This window comes from Bradysia coprophila, unplaced genomic scaffold (genome assembly GCF_014529535.1).
Source record: "Bradysia coprophila strain Holo2 unplaced genomic scaffold, BU_Bcop_v1 contig_297, whole genome shotgun sequence".
NCBI lineage: Eukaryota > Metazoa > Arthropoda > Insecta > Diptera > Sciaridae > Bradysia > Bradysia coprophila.
In genome coordinates this window covers 9,547,520-9,570,273 of record NW_023503555.1, presented here as the reverse complement: position 1 = coordinate 9,570,273, position 22,754 = coordinate 9,547,520, and the positions used below count along the sequence as shown (strand labels likewise).

At 34.1% G+C, this 22,754-nt stretch overlaps 1 protein-coding gene across 1 annotated transcript in view; it reads left to right on the top strand.

The window, feature by feature from the left end:
• Nucleotides 1-22,384, top strand: part of LOC119079072 (zinc finger and SCAN domain-containing protein 31-like) — a 37,381-nt gene extending 14,997 nt beyond the window's left edge. Inside the window, exons 2-9 of the mRNA XM_037186881.1 lie at nucleotides 10,483-10,593; nucleotides 10,770-10,950; nucleotides 12,893-13,183; nucleotides 15,919-16,025; nucleotides 16,094-16,156; nucleotides 20,455-20,620; nucleotides 21,631-21,714; nucleotides 21,794-22,384. Of these exons, the coding sequence (XP_037042776.1) occupies nucleotides 10,483-10,593; nucleotides 10,770-10,950; nucleotides 12,893-13,183; nucleotides 15,919-16,025; nucleotides 16,094-16,156; nucleotides 20,455-20,620; nucleotides 21,631-21,714; nucleotides 21,794-21,990 (1,200 nt within the window). The 3' untranslated portion in view covers nucleotides 21,991-22,384. The remainder of the gene's footprint in view (nucleotides 1-10,482; nucleotides 10,594-10,769; nucleotides 10,951-12,892; nucleotides 13,184-15,918; nucleotides 16,026-16,093; nucleotides 16,157-20,454; nucleotides 20,621-21,630; nucleotides 21,715-21,793) is intronic.
• Nucleotides 22,385-22,754: the final 370 nt, after the last annotated feature.

Genomic DNA, 22,754 nt, shown 5'->3' with positions numbered 1-22,754 from the left:
GTACAAAAAACACCGAAGGAAGGGAAGTCTTTTAAAGTCGAGCAAATAATTTTCAATAGAAAATCAATGATTTTTCTGAATTGGCAAAAAATAACGCAGAATAATAATCTTTTGAACGTTTTCTATATACGAGCGATGATAATCGACGATGTTGTCTGTATTTATCGTAATGTTTTTTTAGCTTCTCCACACATAAAATGTCTTTTACAAGTTCGTATTGTTTGTACGTACAAGCAGTTGAAAATTGGAATTAGTTTCATTATTTTACGACCTGCAAGTTTTTGTTGCAACGTCTCTGCTCTTTTTTATCTCAAGTAGTTAGTGGATAGCAGGTGAGGAATTTGTTGGTTCAAATTGGAATAGAGACCAGGGACAAGATGTGGGGACTGACGAACAGAGATGTCCAAGCTTAGAGGTAGATTATCGAATTGGAAGGAAATTGAACAGAGAGACAAGTGGCTTCGGAAAAAGACAACCGTTTATCTGCGTCTATTAGTCTATCGTTTCCTTTCCTCTTTGTTTCTTCTGTTTGTCAAAGGAACTTCCCTTACTCTGATTTCTTCTGTTTTCTAAAGGAAACCACTCTTTGACTTCACATAAAATCTCCAGTGTGGAGCAACATATTTTCGGTAGACTTTTTCCGCAAGTTTCAAACATTTAAATTCTTGAAATTCCATCTGTTATCAACAGGTACTGCAAAAGTAAGGAATGAACTTTCGTTAAAACCACTATTTATAAGCGAAATACACATTAAACTAACGAAGTAAAAGATTTTGTGTGAATTGGTTGAAAACATTTAAATCAAAAGAAGAAATAGATTCGATGTTTACACGGGCAATATGCTTATATCGTGTTGAAATGTTCAAATTTATTTAATTTGAAATGACTGGTTTCGATCAAATTGAGTAAAGTTGCACGTTACATGAACTCTTATTGAATTTTACTGACAATAGAATCCGTTTTTTGCCTGCGAAGAATAATCCCCGTAACTGTTCATTAAATCATTGGTCTATAAGTACATAACGACAACTGGTAAGCATATCGCATTATGTCAATTTTTTTTGCCCCCCTCAATTGTGAACAACTAATCGAAATGTAATCTTCAAATCACAAAAGAATTTGTTTTTTTTTATGTGTGTTCCTTGGGTCTGATCACCAGAGTATAATTCATTAATGAGTTAACTGAACCATAACCATCAAGAATAATATTTACCAAAAAAAGTGAATTAAATTGTGAATGAAAAAGCGTTGAGCATGCTTTTAAGTAATGGTACGGATCATTTACAAAAGAAATTCATGGAAATTTCGATTCGGTCGAAGACGATTTTTTTTACTGTTGTGCGTGGTATATCTATATCGCTCTCTTCTCGGGTCTAAGACATTGTTCCAAGATGTGATCGTAGAGTATGTGTATTCATTTAAAAAAAGGCACCACATTCATTACGAGTAGTTAGTTCTTCATGCTACGTGTATAAGATCATGTGTAATTACACGAATGTATAGAGACGAACGAGAAAAAAAAACGTGTAATTGTAGCACACATAAATTCTCTGTGGCTGTTTTTTTCGGACTCATTTGGTTCAATCTCACTTTGAGGAACTATTTAATTTTGCAATGGATTTTTAAAATTTTATGGCATCGCGACATGAGATCGTTTTGAAAGCAGAACTAATTTTTTCATTAGTCATACTGTTCTGATGCCGGTCAAGCCGTTTTTTTATTTTAAATTTTATTTTTGTATATTAGTGGCATTAACGATTTTTGAAATGGATTTTTTTTTCGCTTTGAAAAGTCTTATGAATCGCGGGGACCCGGAGAGTGAGAGAGAGAGCGAGAGAATTCAGATCATTGATCGATAAAAGAAATAATAACCGAAATGTTGTATGATATGATCTCGAAAATATTTACAATAATGCAATGCTATGCCGAGTACAAAATATTTATTAAAAATTGATGACTTTTGTTAGGTGCCCAAAACATGTCAATCATTCGCCATTGTTTAACCGAAATTTTAGTTTTTAATTAAAATCTATTTCATAGCTCTCTCGGCTCTGTATATATGCTACGTTCGAACCGAGTCGTATTTATAATTGCATTCATTAAAAAACTTTTAATTTAGCATGAAAAACACAATTTAAAATCGATTTGTTATGAATATTTAAATTTTTTTATTTTAACAAGATCGATCGATAAAAATTCTTTTGTCAATACGTTTTCGAACTACTTAAGCATATACGCACTTTACAATCTATATACGAAATTGTAATAGTGGCCCAATCTGATTACAATTTATTCAGAATGCTTTGGAATTGGTCTCGAGACCCGTTACCATAAATTGAAAAAAATTAATTTTCATTTTGGCTATATGGAATGGTTGTAACCAATCAAAGCCCCTGACAATAATGCTAATCATTTCGAGAGTTTAATTTGTACTTTCAAGTTTAAGTTTACATTTTAATGTTACCTTTTTTCATGCGGCAAAAATATAGTTTCCTATTTCAAACAAGTTTTCCATTTCACTACCTACTGATACGAAAGTAAACTACCTCGATAGAACTATGATTGGCATACGAACGGAGCATTTTAAGCTGTATTCTAATTAGGTCGGTTAAGTGTGAAAAAGCTTTTTCTCTTTATAATATGGTTTCAGTATTTGTCCCATTGTACTAACGTAATCGTCATTTACATGCTATATCCGTCAAAAACCGTACTTTTCAGATTTCAAGTACTTCTTTCGACGCCATTACAAATCCATTACAAAACTCGGGATAAAAATAAGAAGTTTCGTTTTCGAATGTTTACTGACCTCGGCTCCGCCTTGGATCAACAAATTTCACACGAAGACTATACTTTTCATGTTTTTAAATGACTATTACTACTACAGGTTTCGTGTGATTATCATTGATCCGAGGCGCGGGCTCGAGGTTTTTGTGTGTTTGTTTATTGACCTCGGCTTCGCCTCTGGTTAACAAAATTCAGACGAAAGTTTAAATTTTTTATTCCTTGTTATGCAAATGACCATTACACTACACCTTTCCTTTGGGACTATCATTTTATGTTCTTAACATTATGAATTGGCTAAGATCTTACGGAAATTGAAAATTTATTTCCCAAGTATGGGGTCAGCCTGAACACTTTCATCGTAATTTTAGTTTATATGCTGGTTGACTTGACCTATTACTATTTTCCATCTTCAACCTGATTTGAAACAACCCGAGACCTCGACAATATCAGGATGATCTGTTCAACAAAATACAGGTCAACTGTTTCGGGTACAGAAGAAGTGAGTCTTCTTTTATGCAAACCACATTGTTCTATGCACGTTCAAGCAATGATTTATTTGTGAATTTTTAAATATAAAGAAATATGAATAATATTATCATAGTCCTGCGAGCGGGTGCCTTTCTAGATATAAATCAAAGTTTTCTTAAATCTACTACTTCTGTTGTTTGATACAAAATTTTGTACTTTGTCTTGATTTAACCTATATTTTGCTAGATATGAACACCAACCAGGAATCGTTGCTTATTTTTGTCATCGTTGTCGATAACAGTTAACACTCGTTCAAGTTCATCGTCAACTTAGTATTTACTAAGTCAAATTCGCAATCTCCCTATCAAAGACATTCCATTTCACCATTAAATCAATTACTCACAAAATGAGAACTTAAAATCTATTCCGAACATGACTACGATTTATAATTTATATACCGGCAACCAAGACACACTCTGTATGGTGTTAGCCTCAACGCCTTTAATCTCGTTTAACTCAATTTTAACGTATTAATGGGCAAATAACAGGAATGGAATCGAAACAATTTACGAATAAAATATTAGAACAATTATTATGAGAAATTGCGTCGATTAGGCAAAGCAAATAATTACCGCACATTAACGTTTACCTTATTCAAATGGCTAGAGTTTAAAAACGATTTTTTTCCATTTCATTTATTCGTGAGCAACGATAAAATACAGTCGGATAGACGTACACACAGATCCAACCAATATAATAAATGAAACGCTTCTGGTTTGAATACTTCGGATCGGAATTATTATTATTTTAAATGTTTATGTGTACCAACCGACTGCAATAAAGATCTGTTTTTAATGATCCAAATTGAGTGAAACATTTTCAATTTAATTATTCATCCGCTGATGATACACTCTCATGTTGAGCTGGATGGGATAAACGTATAAATAATCATTTTATCTACTATATGGATCGACAAACACAAATCTCGCTGGCTTGAACCTAAACCGACAACATTTAATTAATTATTTTATTACTTTGCTTAATTGATCCGGAATATTATTGATCTTTCTTCGTTTACAAACACCGAAAGCGAATTGACCGAGAGCCTGTGCGCATATTTGTCTCTCAAAAGGCCAAGGCTTGAAACATCGAGTCATATTATTGCGCTAGCGCTAGTGTAGCGCAATGTAGGCTTATTTTTGTGAAATTAATTCTTTGAAGTTATCGAAATTCTTGTAAATTCTCAAAATTGTTCGAAATTCGAAATATTAAGAACTTTCTAGAATTAAATTCTTGGAATTCGTGAAATTCTTGGAATTCTAGAAATTCTTGAAATTCCTGAAGTTTTTTTGAAATTAGTGAAATTCTTGGAATTTCAGTCGGGAATTCTGACATTCTTGGAATTACTAAAATTCTATTCGAATTCCTAAAATTTTCTTCGAAATTCTGAAATTCTCAAAACGAACAAAAAAACCGAGAAAATCACCAAAACTTCAAGAAAATATTTTCGCGAAAAGAGGCTGTCGCATACTCTCGTTACAGTCATCCTAACACTCACAAACATCAGTCGCAAACCCATTTGTTTTTCGTATTGGGTAATAATGTGACATGTCGGATTTACAATGGAAATGACAGCATAATTGTCAATCTCAGCAACTCCAAAGTGCTCGTGCGTTTTTAGCTTAATCACTTATGTTCGCACAAAGTACCAAATCGATCAGAACGCTGAAAGATAAGCAACAACAAAAATTCACCCAGGCTCTCGGTCTAGAACACTTAGCCGAAGGTTTTTCTTTCTTAATCTTCAATTTTGCTGCTGATTTCATCCAGCAGTTAATTATTACAAATGAGAGACAAAAAAGACAATAAACTGTCCGACATAATTGTCTTGGAAGCTGTTATAATAAACTTGCACATAACAATTCAAAAATAAGTTTTTTTTCTTTTACTTTTTAACGATTTCATTCATTTGACATCTTAATTTTTCATCCAAATCCCATACCCGATCCCTTTTGGCTTATAGAAATGTTTATGGGAAAATATATAAAAACCGAAAAGTCATTACATTAGATCCCATAAAATATTTATATTATAATGCTGGTTGGGATGTCGGTATACATCGAATAGACGGTGTAACTACTAAAAATATATTTTCGATTTGATGAGAAAAGGATTTTTTTCCTCTCAGTTTTAATACAAAATAAAAAATCCGATGACAAAAAAACCGACGACTCGTTGCTGTGCTTCTCGCATCTCGCATAATATCTGAACTTATCCTCCATGAACGTTATATGAAATTGAAACGAAGCCATATATGTCTGTCCATTAGCATAAATAAGTATTAATACGTTTTGATGTAAATATGGTGAAAAGACATGGAACATTTAAGCGAAGTAGAAGATGAAGTGAACACACAACAGCAACAAAAAAATTGGTTATCGACAAAACAAAACACTTGATAATTTTATGCGAACGCTCTGCCGCTTCAAATTCTCATAAAGAAATATCAATGTCAATTTTATTGTCTAGAAGTTTATTAAGCTGTTTATATGCACCAGCGTACCTATCTAGACATTCTGGTATCAAATATTGCACTTTCGGTTAAAAAGTTTTTTTTTTTCTTCTTCTTTCCTCTTTCAATTTTTGCTGAGTGTATATTACCGAAGTAATTACGTAAATTGCAAAATATTCTACTTGTTTGCGATTGGTAGGTCGTTGTACCGTCACCGATAAAATGTTCGGCGGATCTTCAATTATGTAAATTCAAATGGGAAACCGAAATCCATTTGCTAGATGAACTTCACCCCAATAAAGTTTTTAACTTTACTCAAATTTCAAATGGAGAGAGATGCATCTGTTATCGAAAACGGCGTCAAAGATTTGCGATAAGCTTTGGTTCATGTGTTCTTATATTGCATAAATGAATGTAAAACCGAATGAAGTAACAAATTTTGGGTCGAACGCTAGGCGATACTTTAAATATGCGAAGTAGTAGATTTTGATGAGATTTTTAATCGTCCACACTTTCCCACTGTTATTTCACTCAAATCACAGACGGAGGGGCAGATAAGCATTAAAAATCATTTTTCAAAGGAATATCTTTCAGTTTTAAGGAAATCGTTGAAAATCAAACAAAGTTCTTAAAAACTATAGGAAATCCTTGAAGTATATGGAAAATTGGGTAAAAATGCTTGAAATCTTCAGAAAATGTCTAGAAATTCCTCTTACGCTCAATATATACGATTACCTGCCTCTCGTCCAGTCCGTCGAATTTAGGCGCAAAATTTCAATTTCCTTGAATGAATTTCGCTTAGATAGATTGTGGGGCTGGTGTGTCGCTTCAGAGACTATGGAAGGTAAACTCTTAAGAATTCATTCTGGAAAATACCATCATCTCACCATAGAATGGTGCTAGTGAAAGTTGGTATTCAAATCAAATATTTCAAGGTGACCAGACGGCCTAATGGTTAATTCTCACATACGACCTTGAACGAGTCCATTTGGCAAGTGAATTTTCTTTTCAATTCAACAAACAGATGTAGTAATACCAATGAAACCGCATTTAGACTTGTTTAAAACATGCTGATATTGTTGTAACAACAAACAAACCAACGAAACAATTGAAAAATTTCCTTTTCTTTTTCGAAAGAGAAAATTTCGCAACAAAACCACATTACGTACGGTGCACACATTACACTCATGAAAACAAAACTAAGAGAAGAAAAAAATAATCCGCACGCATCTTCCATTAAAAGCAAAAATATTAAATAAATTGTAACATCTTACTGGTACATACGATTAGTTTTTAACCTTGTTGCTATTACAGTTTTAGACTCCATTTCGAAAAACTGGATGCATTTATATGGTGCAGAGATTAAACCGATGCTATTAGCCTCTGTGAATTTAATTTATCTCGCACAGTGCAATGTTATGATCTTATAAATAATAATGAAGAAAGAAAAAAAAATCGGATCGGTTGGTTCACATTGCATTAAATGTTTTTCGTATCAAATTGTAACGCGAAAATATTTATTTTTTTTACTAGAAAAGAGAGTGTTTTCACTTGTAATCCGTGGAAAAATGATGTTAAATAAATTGGCTATGAAAGCGATAACATAATATTCTCGTTCGCCTTTTTCGAAGAAAAAAAAAGACCTTTACACGATGGGAAGCCACACAATATGGCTGTATACCAACGTATAAGTGTATTATAATATTATATGAATATTGATATGGAAATTATGGGTGCACGATCTTCATACTGAATTTAGAATAAATTTTCCAATCAAAATAAATTTTTTGCGATGAGAAAATTGATTATTATTGCAATGAAAGTAGGAAATGAGACTAAAAAGAAGTCATAAACTGTACGCTCTTTGCAACAGCTAAACAGCAGAAGCCCAGTGATTTCGAAGCGATTATTCCGCATTAAGCCTAATGAGTTCGATATATATTTTGCTTGATTATCTTCCACATAAAGTTAAATATTCCAGTAGAGTAAAGGTACCAGTATTCGGTCATGTAGCTAGGATAGGATAAGATGGGCAAGAAAGACTCAAATGTTGAGCATATCCATATTTTAGAGAGAATTGTAAATCGTTGGATCCGAGGGTCCGATATTTGTAAATTTCGTTAAGGATTCAAAAAGACAATCTTCTGATGATTTTCAATTATTTTCTATCGTTTTTCAAGAAGGTTTTAAAGAATTTTCTGAAGGTTTTCTTTTGCCTGACAAAGGATTTTCTGTGAATATGTGCCCCTCGGATTGATCGATTAGAACATAGGTGTCGCTAGTAGTTGAAATTTTAAGAATCAAGATTATGCCTTATTTATGTGAAGTGCGAGAACTGTGATTTCTCGATTTTTCTTAGACACCTAGTTCGATTGAGCTGACTAGTGTTAGCTAACAGCAGAGACTAATCCTTTAGGATTAGGAAAAGCTGTATGGACTATGTCTTACACGGGAGTCGAACCCATGACGTGTAGAGTGTGTGTTCAGCGCTCTATCCATTGAGCCGTACAAAAGGGTAAAAGCACCAGTATCCGACAGTGCATTTAAATCCATCCATTCTTTTGTGTTCTATTGTTTAAACAATTGATGGTCGGATTCCAATGCATGGCAGAACACTGGTGCTTTTACCCTAATGTGCTTGCGCGCTTTCAATCAAAATTAAATTAAGGATCGTACGATGCGGCCATTATAAACATAATTTATCTGAAGGTGAATGAGTTTTCGAAGCAAGAAATAGACAATGAATAATGTGAGCAAAAACATTGGAATTTCTTTCGATTGAAATTAAAATAGAGAAAAGAAAAAAAATGAAACATTAGTCCCCCGAACAGAAGAACACACTCGAACCGAAAAAAAAACAATCCACCGACCACATTGTAATTATTCCTATCATCACAAATAAATCAAAAAGTTTTATTGGAACTAACAATAAATCTAACGATTTTTTTTGTATGGCTTCTCTATCTATCTATATCTTATATACATCGTTCCTTCCTTGTGTTCTTCTGTATAATCATAGACTAAAATGGATAATTATAATTATAGTCAGCACAAGCTCTTATTCCAATTAGCCAAAGTTCGAGAATAAAAACATTATTGTTGTTGAATTGTAAAGTAGTTTCGGTCTTTTTTTACTGTGTGTACATTTATCCAGTGTGGCTTTTCAGTTACATTTACTTTTGTATATACACACGGTGCGCACACGGTATAACCGATAGATGGTCATTAAAGTTTTCAAGATGGAAAAACAAGTTGTTTCGTTACAACTAAATAATATTCATCAACCGAGCGCTCACATGTTGATTGTGTTTATTCATAAAGTATGATTAACCGAGACATGGAGTTTTATACCATTGATTGAGCCTTGATATAAGATATAAGGTAAGGAGGTCTGAGTGAAGATTCGTTAAAATTCTAACAAGATCTCGTTTGGCATTTGTAGACCAAGTAACCGGATAATCCTTTGACTTCTTAATGTTTTCTCAATTTTTTGAAATCTATGGCCCTCGTAAATGTTTAATAAAAGAAAACTTTAGACCTAAGTCTGTCTTCAATCTGTTACGTTTTTGTTTAAAGTTTCATTGAATCTATTACTTCATTTTTGACATTATTTTTGCTATAAGACAACGCTGAAGCTGAATTTTAGCTTGTTTTTTTGTCGTTTTAGTCGATAACAGATGAACATTTAGTTACCTATATAACTTACGAACAGATTCCACTTCGTGTAAAGTACACTGGAAAGTACATTTTGATGTCGCGAAGTGAGTGTAACGTTTAAAAAAATTACAAGAACAATAGGAAGTTGTTCAAACAAACGAAGTAACAGATCTGAAAACTATTCTAATGCCTACTGAGGGGAAGATTTTATCTCTAGCCGACGACAAGGCATACAATCATTCGAGGGGATTACCTCACAAAAAAGTATTTTACTAAACAACACAACGAAACAAAATTTGACAGAATGATACACCGTATACGCACACCGCGTTAAATAAATGAATCTGCCTTCAACTCACAAAGGGTTTTGGGCAGTAGCATAATGACTGGACTTATGATGACTTAATTAATCAAACATTCAACAAACTCATTTTTATCGGAAAGTCATTACGTCCGGCGCTTCATTTTTTTTCTCTGAACGGCCCAACAAGGCACATTTTTACGCCTCAATCAAAACACATCATAATTATGGTCAACTGATCCATCAAATTTCCATAAGCGTGTCTGAATCAACGGAGTCACAAAAAGTCTGTAAGTCACCGAGTTCCGTACCGCCTTTGCTAAATTGACCATTACGAACAAAACAAAAAAGCGCTGTCGACTTGTCGACTCAGTACACCTCCGTAATGTTATGTATACATAAACGGCTGGGCTTCTAAGCAAACCATTACGTTTTAACTACTAATGATACGGTAGAGCAAACTCCCCTTTTAGTTGTGATATATGATCCGAGCATTCGTTAAGCGAATATGTGTGTAAAGTTGGATAGTTGGTGGTGCAGTCAGTTGATATGCCTGGCTGACCATAAAAAAGCGAGGTGTTAAACGTTAATTCGATTACGCACCCGTGTAAACATTAAAAACATTTTAAAATAAACAATGAAACGCGTCGTCGTCTTTCGAACGAAGCAACAACAACAACAAAAAAATCGTGGAATTGAATAGGAGAGGAGAAAAGAAAGATTTATTTTTATGGAATGAGTTTCTTTCGTTTATTTACAGATTCGATACAGATTTGGTCTTTACGATGAAGTTACCGTAATTAATGGATGTCGTGTACGACACTGTAATTGGATTAGATTTTTACGGGTATCAGAGACATATGGACCACAGGTAAATATTTTGTTTTTCTGGTGTAAAATTGATTATAATGACGAGGGGCAAAAACATATGAAGAAACCGGGCAATAAACCAATTTTGCATGGTGGTTGCATTTGGCAGATCGTTTTCGTTCTTTAAGATGTTTTGGCTTGGTGTTTTTTGTTAATCGATTTTTTATCGTTATTTAGGTGAATATCGTTTGTACCAAAGTCAAAGGAGAACCGTTGTACGAAATCGTTAAGCCATTAGCTGCCCACCAAGAATTAGTTGTATATTATTTACCTGAACGACCGGAGCGACCTGAAGAATTGTTTTTCGTTCGAATGAGAAGCACACTGTATCGACGCACAATGGATTCGATACTGGAAGGTAATTATTCATCACGTTATTAACATCATGGTAACTGAACTGGAGGGATAGAGACTTCCGGGCTTTTTTTAGGGAGTTTTAACTAGTAACATTCCTAAAAGAAATCAGAAATTTTCGGCCTTTTTTGTCAGAATTAAAATTCTCTGCAAACAGCCCTAAAGGATGAAGAGATCAGATTCTATTTTCTAGTTCGGTTTTTTATGATTCACTACATGATAATACCTGAAGCTTTCACAAACAGCAAACGAAACACTCGTATCCTGATTAAATCTACTACTTCGTTTGTTTAAATTATTGCCCAATGAATGAGCATCTACTACATCATTAGTTTAAGAGTCATAACGCGAAATATTCGAACAATCGGCGCCATGCCATTCGGATTTTTGAAGAGTATTGTACCCATCGAATCCTTACTTCATTACGAGTTGGAAATATCGGTGGTTTTCAGGTGGACGTTTTTTCACCCTGCTTATCTCGGGTAATAAGCGGTCGACTTCGTTCAAATTTTAGGGGATTGTAGTGCTAGACTAGGCCGATCACACAAGACATCAAATACGTCGAACCGTTGGCTGTACTGGCTTCAGTGACTGTTTGACAAAAATGTGCGATGGATGCCATACTCTTCAAAAATCCGGATGCGTTGGATTTATCCCCCATACAAATTGTTCGAAGAATTCGCGATATGACTCTTAAACATTCACCTTACAGTTTCTTACTTAGTTAGAACGAAAGATTCCCTTATCAGGGGATGAAATTTTATGCTTCACAAACGGAAATCGTGTCATCCGTACAATCTACTACTTTCTTGGATTAAAGTATTGTCAAGTCATTGAGAATCTGCTATATCATTTGTTTCAACATGAACTTAGCTATTTAAGTGAACTCTATGCATTGCTCGCTGGTTATTTTTTCGTAGTTATCAATAACAGATGATTATTCAGTAGTCTACCGTCTTACAATTTTTGCCTTGGAAAATGTTCATTCCTGGCTCATTCAGCTGAAACTTTCAAATGTTTTTCAGTAAAAATTCAAATAAAATGTTCAGATCAAAAGAAGTAGTAGATTCAATAATAACATATTGATAATACGCTTTATATTTGCGACCGTTAAATTAATGAAGGTCCTTGGGGCGTGTCAAAATTCCACAAACGATCTATTGTTCTTTCCCATAAAGCAGCAATTTCTTCTTCCTCCAAACATAAAAAAAAATCGAAATTTAAGAGGCGATTTACTGTCTACAATCGTATCTCTTCCCATCGACATTTTTTTTGAAGAGTTAAAAGTTCTTATTGTTCCTTTGTTGTTCTCGCCTCATCACAAAACTCGAAAATGTTTTCGTCTATATAATTACGCCGAACCAGCCGAATGAACTACACAACAACAAGAGAAACACACAAAAAACAAAAATTGGAAAAAAAAATCTTCTAGCTCTTCGCCAATTCAAACATCTAAATAAATATTATTCGTCCGAAATGCATTTTATTACCCATAGAGTCTAACTTTTAAATACCTTCACAGTTTGATGCATTCCTATCGTCATATTAAATCTTCTGAGAAAATCTTACCGCCACATTGGCTCATAATAATGTGTCCAACAGTAGTCAATCACTGTGTATATACACCCGGGTATATATATTTATAGGTACTGAATAATGTACACAAGACAGATGAAGGAACAAAAAAAAATTAAATTCATTTCGAATGACACAGCACATTTAAGAATGCGTGAAAAATATTCGATTGGAATTTCATAAAATTTTCTGGTGGTTCAACGTATAATACATACACGTTGCGCTCGAAACTGGAGTGCTAAAAAGAAATCCATCACCAACATCTTAACGTATTATCGAAAATGTTTCTTGATTGTTTCTCCCAAAAAAAATAAGAACAAAACCAAAAAATCGCTCAAACAAAAAACCAATTCTTTGTGTCCAAAAAACAGAATCGCCATTGGATTTATCGATGTCATTACTATCAAGAGTGTTATTGCCCATATCACCACCATCCGGCGGTGAAGACGAACATAAATCCGTTTCGGGCGAATCGTTAACATCATCGTCATCATCAGCTGCAAGCAGTACCGGTGATTTGTTGGACTCGACCATAACGATACCAAGGTCATCGCCGAAGGCAAGACCTACCCGCGGTGAACGGGCACTGTTGCCGTGCGAGGTGTGCGGGAAGGCATTCGATCGGCCGAGTTTGCTCAAGCGACATATGCGCACGCATACAGGTAAGTCATTATGACCAGTGTTGTAAATGGATACAATTGAAATGAAACAAACGTACGAATTAAGCTTCAAATACTTTAATAATGAAAATGGCAAATTATGAACCATAATGACACCCAACCAATTACACTGCTCTTAAATTGTCTGTCTTTATGGATAAACATCAAGTTTAATTATGCATTCTGTGGCATGATATTTTTCATGGATTGTGAGGCAGAATAAATGTTAGGTTTGATTATGTCAGAAAATGCGATATGTCTGACGCTTATGGACTCGATTACAATTATTTTGTCCATGTCCACCGAACATTGACCAGTCTAATGCGTTCAAGGCTGTATATATTCATACGCTTGGAAAACTTAAATTCTGGTGTTGCTTAATGTGCGATTATAATTTCAATGTTTCAATTGTGTGAACGTTTTTTAGGGGAAGTTGGGGAAGGTCGTCAGTCCTCGGAATATTATTTGCATGAAAACGGCTTCACATCTGCTACTGACAATGATGACAAAAGTAAGCGAAGTGCGTCAGCTAGGGATACCTTTTATGGCAAGATTTATGTTAAAACAAAAGAAGTACAAGATTTTGTTTCAGAAAATCCGAAAATTTGTTTAAACAACTGAAGCAGCAGATTATAATATTTCACTAACCGCATTAGACTGGCATCCACGTAAGCAACAGTCATCATCATGGTAGTTTCTGTGTTAGCCCTGTTCCTAAACACCATTGAAAAGGGTTGAAAATTGCTTATTTAAGACATACAGATTCTCGCACAGAAACCAATCCAAACTGAATGAAAAACACAAATAAATTTGAAGAGTTGACGACACACCATCTCGTCGACTACGGTCTAGCAAAAAATCTCTTTGATCTATTAACATCACCACCACCGAATGCCACAGCATATTAACCAGAAAATATTTAAATTTCTAATATATTTAAACGATCAAACGATAAATAAATTGGCAGAATGATAATTCTAATTTTTTTTTTACTGAAACATTTTTTTACTCAAACCTTGTCGGGTTCACTTGGTAGCGATGTAAACTTCGAGCATTTTAATAATATTGTTTAAATACGGACGCACCCATCTGAGTAAACAAAGATCAAACACAAATAAATGCAAGATCATTATTACTCCATTAAAACAAGAACTTACATTTTTATCGAACAATTCATATAGGAGAGAAAAATCATCGGTATATGTTCAGTTCATCAAACGTGTGCTTCATGTAGGTAAAAGGAATTACAAAGACGAGGCACACAATTAAAAAATCATCCGAGACTTTTTTGTATTGAGTTTGTTATTGAAAACACAACTTTTTTGTTGTTGTTGTTGTTGGTTCGTTGGTTGTGTGTTATCGCTGAAAGAATATTCCATCAATTTCATTTATAATTGATATTTTGATCTATGATTATTTTTCGATTTTCGAGCATGACCAATAGAGTGAACTGACATACTTTTTTATAGAAAATCATATTGTGAGGTTTGCCTCTTCAATAAATTTCGTTTTTTTTCATCATCTTTGTCTTCATTCTAATGAAATATGAATTTTTCTGGGATCTAATCTCATTTTACTTTTATAAAATAATTCATTTTTTTTTTCACTCATAACATTTAGCCCTCAATGTGGCAAAGAATTGCTCTTTGTTTAACAGGTGAATAAACCACACATTTGATCGGAATATATCGTTCAATTATTCGCTCGTTTACAATCAATGCATGACTTAGACTCAGTACCTATTTTAAGGAATTTTTTGCTCGAGAATTTCGAGAAGCTCTTAATCTTAAGAATTTCTACGATTTTCACAAATTTACTAGAATTTCGAGAATTTTGGAGGAATTGAATACTTGAAAGTTCTTGAAAATCTTGATTTTACGAATTTCGTGAATTTCAAGAATTTTCGAGTATTTCGAGAACTATCAATTTAAGACATTTTCTATGAACGGAGCCTCAGCCAGAGCCTATTTTCTCAAAATTTGTTTTAAGAATTTCGAGAATCTTCAAGATCTTTGAGAATTTGAGGAACTTTCAATAATTTTCAAGGATCCATTTCACTAAAATCGGTCCTGACTTAGGCTTGATCTTATAGCATGTCTTGATAATTCTCGAAATTCGTTACATTCCTGAAATACTTGAAAATTCCTGAAATTGTCAAAGTTCTTGAAAATTCTAGAAACTCTATAAAGAACTTAGAGAATTATTAAGACATGCTTTATGAACGAGCCTAAATCAGAGACAATTTTCGTAAAGTTCATCTTTGAAAATTCTCGATATGCTTGAACATTCTTCAAATCCTTAAAAATTCTTTAATTCTGAGAATTTCATAAATTTAGAGTTTCATTTAGACTCCCGTTTATATAAAACATGTCGCACACTTTCACATGGATCTGTGACAGAGCGGGTCAGAAGAGCTAGGACTTAGATTTGATTTATCGAAACAACTAAAATCAATTACTACCCCGGTCGTAAAGCTTGAGTTAACATTTCGTAATTTGAGTTAAATTTTTGTAGATTTCGTTGCCATTTGTCAATCAGCAGTTGATCACCAAAGTGTCAAGGTTGCTCTTCGTATAGTTTATTCAATTTTTGTCATGAAAAATCAATGGACTTCATGAACTGAACCCTAAGTTCAATAGTACTTTCGTTCTCCTTTCATTGACATTTGTTGCTCTGTATTTTCATCTCTAACGATTGCAATAACCAATATTTTTATAAAAATTTTCTAACTTCAACAGGTGAAAAACCACACGTGTGCTTGGTTTGCGGTAAAGGTTTCAGTACCAGCAGCAGCTTGAACACTCATCGACGCATACACAGTGGCGAGAAGCCCCATCAGTGTCAAGTACGAGTTTTACGTTCGCACAATTTTGTATGTACACTTTTCTAACGAAAGATGTTTCTTCATTCCAGGTATGTGGGAAACGATTTACGGCCAGCTCCAATTTATATTACCATCGAATGACACATATTAAGGTACGTTCCGAAATAATTATCCATTTTTACTCGTCGTTTCGACTTTTATTCCTCCATTTCCACTCCGTAATTATTACCATAAAAATCTGATTGTATTACCACAAATACGATATTTCAACCACAATGTCTGGTGTAGAGAGATATGCTAATTAGTATGCATGCACCTTGATAGAGCGTAATATCTTTATAGCTATACGCGTACACACAATAAAATACTAAAATGTTCGGTGGTATAATAAGGAAAAATGTTTTCCCCCCCGATGAATTCTCATGTATTTATCGTATACGTAAAGACGTTCCGTGAGGATGGTATTGTGTTCAACCGAGTATGTCCAACCTTTAAACTGATGATGACTCGGGTGTATAAGTCGCATAAACATATTAATAAATTGAAATTCATTAGACACAAATGGAACTAGCGTGGGAATTTCTTGTAATATTTAGATTGACTTTAAGGAAGAATGCATTCATGTGATGTTCGTGTTCGTATATTGTGGTGGTCATACGAGTTGAATTAGTTCGAATTTTTGGCTTTGCTTTGTGGCATTTTGTTGTGAAAATGTGCATTAGATTTTCTCGTGTGGAAAATTTGGAATTTTAGTTAAACTTTTAGAATATCGGCACCCAAGGCACAACGATTCTGCTGCATCTTTTGTTCAAAACATTTTGAACGAAAATCTTCTACTTCATTTGTTAAAAGGTTCGATTTGTTGTCGAAAACAGAAGACTAACGGTATTCAGAGACGTTTACGTCTACCCAGCGCAATTTCACATTTCGAATTTGAATATTGATTCGAAACTAGTTTTACGGCCAATTAAACTTCTATTGAAGACTTACGAAGTAATTCCGCACGATTTATTGATGATAACCACTTTTGATTATGAGTCTCACTTCTTCCAAGGGTTGTGGAAACTATCTTATTTACTACTTAGCAAACGTAAAAAATTCCACGTTTGCTTCTGAACTGTCACTGCTGTTCCTCTCCATTTCTCTAACTTCTAGCGCTATTCCAAATGGTTTGTAAGAGAAATCAGAAAAACCAAGAAAAACAGCTTACTGTGGATTTACATAGTAATAGACAGATGCAACTTTTTTGACGTTTGATTATAATAGTTTGACAATAGAAAAACTTCACTTTTACATTGCTATGTGAATCAAGCCTTAGATGGTGGAAATAGTATGTTACGTCACTGTTTGTAAATATTTGTTTAGACAAGGGTGAGGTTTGCGGAACGAGCCGAAGGCGAGTGGAGTAATCACACGTGCCTAAACAAGCATTTACAAGCAGTGACGTAACACCATGATTGAAAATAGTGACCATGGGGATATTTTTGGAAAAACATTTTCCCTAATTTTCCTAATCTTCTTACATTTTACCATATTTTCACAAATAGTCATTTGTTTACAGAGAAGAGAAAATAGAAAATGCCAACATGTCGGAGCGAAGGCCATAATTTTGCTCGAGTTGGAATTTCCTATTTCTCCCAGAGGTGAACACAATGTTTTTCGTGCATGCTGTGTTCTGATTTTACATAAACATAAACAAAGTCACAGTTTGAATGAGAAAAGTTCCATTTTCTCCCCACGGGAGAAAGCTGCATTTTTCTCAATAGAAATGTCATTCAACCAGTCGTCAAGAAAATGCTATTTTCTCATGGCATATTGAGGGGAGAAAACTCGGCAAAGCAACGATGAAAAATAATAATTTTTGGAAAGATTTAGGAAAATTTGGTAAAAGGTCGGGGATTTTCAAGGATTTTCCTATCGTTTTCCAAAGATTTACTTAGGTCTTTTTACTGATTCTGGATGAATTTTCAAAGGATTTTGTTTTCAATTTTCTATGATTTAGCGGATTTTCTTAAGGATGAATTTGAGAATTTTCTTTTGGCTGACAAAGGATTTTCTATGAATTTAAAAGGGCCCCTCGCAGCCCCTGATATATATGTATTTGCTTACACTTGTGACTTGTTCGGTTTCAATTGATATATGTAAAACATCGAAGGATGATTTAACATGTCGAAATATTGGCAGAAACCATTCGCTACAAAGAACTATGTTTGAAGGCGTTTCTTTGTACTGTTCTATCTTTTGTTGGCTTAATCAACAACACCAGTGATGAGATTGGATATGAGATAACACTTTTTTCATATTCATTTTGAATTTTTGATTAGTAACGGTATGAGACTGAGTAATTATACATTTAACAAAACATACACGAAAATTGTAATTTTTTGTTGGTTTCCTACAAATTGAATATCACTCTCAAAATATTTAGCATTTTCGGTTTCATCCGAAAAAATCATAAATAACAAACAAGTCATTCCGAATGGAATGGAAATTATCATACAAACCGAAAACAAACAAAACCAGAATAGTATTAAATGTTATGTTCTCGAAACAATTGTTTTTTGTCTGAAAATTCATCCATTTGTTTCCTTCAACAACCGAAACAGACCAAGAAATAATAATAATAAAAAAAAATCGGAATTTTCCCATGACGATTACATCACAATAAATGGATGGAAAAGAATTACATAATTCTCTTGGTCACCAAAAAATCAGTAACCCCCTTCATAACAAAAGTATATTCAACATTGACATTGTTGCAAAGAACTCGAAGCTTTATACACACCAACGTCTTCACCGGTTCTTAAAGCAAACATTAAATTTTATTCCAAACGAAAACGGTGGGAATCTATGCATCGCTGGTTCTGAAAAGGTCAATTTTTAAAATATGAGACACATACACACACAGAACAGTCTTTAAGAAGGTGTATTACCTGTTCGCATTTAGTTCTGCTAAATAAAAAATAAATTTCATAAAATTACACCAACCTTAAAGAACCCATAAATTATTCTGAGCGCATCCTGTAAGAGTCTACTTCTCACAAAAACCTCTCTGTTGTTTCGGTTACACACTCAACCCGATTGAGTAGGTGAACATAAAAGCTTCTTGATAATAATGCTATTACTGTCAAGAACACAATAAAATGATGGATAATATTGTGGTGTAGTAAGCTGATATCGTTGCTCTCGTATTGTTTTAAATCATTCGATAAAATGTGGGTGGAAGGTTTCGCTTTTTATTTATGAATTTCGGCCACAGTCATTTGCATAATCAACCATTGCTGGTTCTGTAATTTTACCATATGGACAGCATTATGAGAGACATTAATCTTGACTAAATAATGATCAACAACCGAACGTTCAATATAACAATAAAATAATTTAATTTCCAACTCTAATCCATATAATTTGGCTCGTAAACTTGTCTTTGCCATTACAATTGGAGTCGTAATTGTTAGACTGCATTTTACATTCGCTAGTTAAACGGTTCGGATAATTATTTTCAATTCAAGAATAAGGAAAAAAACATTTTTGAGTGAAAGAATCGTTAAATCATTCAAACAATTAAAATATGAAAATGGAATGGCTGGATGCTGGTATACACGAATGAGAATGTTTACACCAAAAAAAAATATATTTATGATTTTACACTCGACCTTCGTTCATTCTTGAAATAAATTTATGATTCGTACGAACACAGGCAATAAAGTTGGGCTTTGGAAGGAAGAGGAAATTATCGAAATTATATGGTTGGGGTCTTGGGTGTTAAATCTGAACAAAAAATTTGCTTGCATCACAAATTATAATGTGAGACAATTGTGTTGCAAGACAAAGGAATAATAACTCGACAAACGACCGAACCAATTTAAGATCGTTTTTTATGGTTTGTGTACGATTAGCAAGACAAGTAGCAGGCATATCATTAAAATTGTAGTTTTCGAATCTGCTACTTCATTTGATCTAAGTATTTTTGAAAATATCTCGATACAAAATCTATTACTTCATTTGTTTTAACATAAGTTTTTCTACATATACGTCGACGTTAGCTAGAGCTCAGTATTTATTTTTAACATCGTTGTCGAGAACAGATGGGTTTTGGGAAGGTACAATCCTTGAATTGGAAACAACTGGGTGGAGTTAAGGATGGGAGAGGTAAAGAATCAATACGTAACAAAGTCCGAATGTCTGTTAGATTTTTTCAATTTATATGAAATTTATATCGAAATCAAAAAATTCGAGAAAACACAATTCAAATTTTCTGAAGAAAATTAAGAAAGTCGACGAGAAGCCTTTTTAATTTTACCAAATTTTCTCGATTGTCTTAAATTTAGAGAATTTTTCTTTTCTCTTAAAAAAATTCTCAAAGTGCTGCAACAACACTCTCATACTTACATGACGTAACCACAAGACATTCCATCTAAAAAAAAACCATTTCTCTAATTTCTTACAGGAAAAGCCTCACAAATGTGGGCTTTGTTCGAAATCATTCCCAACACCCGGCGATCTCAAGTCACACATGTACGTGCACAGTGGCTCTTGGCCGTTCAAGTGTCATATATGTTCGAGAGGATTCTCGAAACATACAAACCTCAAGAATCATCTATTTCTACACACCGGTAAGTTGTTTGATGGCATTTTGATTGAAATGTTTTTTCGAATTGGTTTTTTGTTTTGGATTTTCGTTGAGTACATGTGTGACGTGTGATTGAAATTATGATTTTTATTATGAACAGCAACAAGTCGATTCCGATCTGTCTATGATGATCAAAAGAAACTCATTATTTTGCGTACACTTAACAGTATGATGAAGAACAGAAATGAATTTGTCGGCACTTTTAAAATGATTTACTGTTCAAGTGGACGGGTATTATACTATATTCGAAGTATACTTTTCTCCAGCCTCTTTCAACGGTTCAATTTTTATGTTCATTGTCGCTCATAATTTACGTTCATAAATTGATCCCCGCAGTCATTCGTTTAACAGTGAGATTTTAGCACCTGCAAACGGCTTTAACGTTATTTATTGGCACATTCATCGTTTAACGTTATCTCTCGTGGACGAATTGTTCAATTAGTCAAATTGATTTCCGTGGCAAGGTTGATCGTAGCCAACCGCATTCAAACTAACTAACTAACGATTCGGTGTGTACCTGCAATTCACCGAAGCGTTATGTGTTTTGTCAATACAAAGTGATAGATTCAGGGTCTCTCTGCTCCAAAGCCGTGTTGCATTGCGACGTTCACATGATAAATGATCGTCAAATTAACCTTACGAAAGAGATCGATGGCGTTTCACGTTAATGAATGGGGGCTCGATACACTATTTTCTATGTTATGCGAGCAAATTGAATAATCTGAATCGAATCTCAAGTGTGTTTCAAACCTTCACAAATTTGACCTGCAATTAATGTAATTATAACGTTAAAAAAAAAACCTGACGCAATGGATAAATGAGACTCATACAGACGGTGTGTTTCTAATTGACAAAATAAAAAACGAAAATTAATAAAAAATCTCACAGAGCAAGACAGATTTAGGAGGAGAAAAAAACGACTATTGAACGATCATCGATAGACACCTTTGTGTAGTTCATTCAATAAAACCTTTTTTTTTATTTATTTCACAGGTGACAAGCCCCACTCTTGTAATCTATGCAACAAAAAGTTTGCGCTTGCCTGTAATTTAAGAGCCCACATGAAAACCCATGAAGGTAATTCATTGAAAAATCGAGTTTCCATCCCCGAACCGATTCAAGAACTTTTTTTTCTTGTTCTCCCTCTCTCTCTCAGGTGAACCCACCGAAGAATGTATGCGATGCGGCAAAATGTACATTTTAACAGCGGATGTGAACAAAGGTATGTGCGGACGGTGTCTCGGCATACCGTGCGACCAAATGTCCAATTCACAATTCCGATCATCGGGTGAATCCGGCACGGAAGAAGAGGAATCATCGAATGGTGGCACTGAGTTCAGTGACAGTCGGTAGTGAGACCGGAGGAGGAGAAAAAAAAGGTTTGGCGTATTATGAGAGAATTGTTGTACAAATTAGGATCGATGTTTAGTGGAGACTCTACCAAATTCACCGAATAGAAAGTGCCCAAAATGAAAAACTTTTTTGTTGTAAATATTACAAGACTGTAAATAATGAGACTTCAGATGCTATTTACGTATAGTTTTTATGGTTCTCCTACATCGTTTTATTAAGTTTATTTATACATTTTATGGAAAAACTTTAATTTTATTAAAAATTTTTAATTGGTTGGAACTGTTAACAAAAAAACCTCACCGTCAGACATGCAAGTGATTTTTTGTCTTGCTCATTCTGACGCTGACAAACGTTCATAATTTTTATATTTACGAAATTGATCGGCCACAGAGAGAGGGCATTGATTTTTGGATAAATCAGAGTGAAGAAAAAGAATTGCTTTTTCGCCTCGTAAATGTTTGAATATATTTTGTCGTGATTCATAGTGCTTGTGACATGTAAGAAATGCAAAATGCAAAATACAGCTCATGGTAGACCCAGAGCCTGGGTGCATAACAGATCCTCATAATACGATCGCGGTGTGAAAGCTATGTCATTACTATTAAACTATCCGATAAAAAAAAAAAACTTTTGTTTTACAACTTCTGTCTTTGAGCTCAAGGACGGTCCTAACGAGGGCACTACGAAACCACTGGATGAAAAATAAAACTTTTTTTTAACATATACTCTGAGTGAATTACGCCATTTCCCGCAACTCCCCTGTA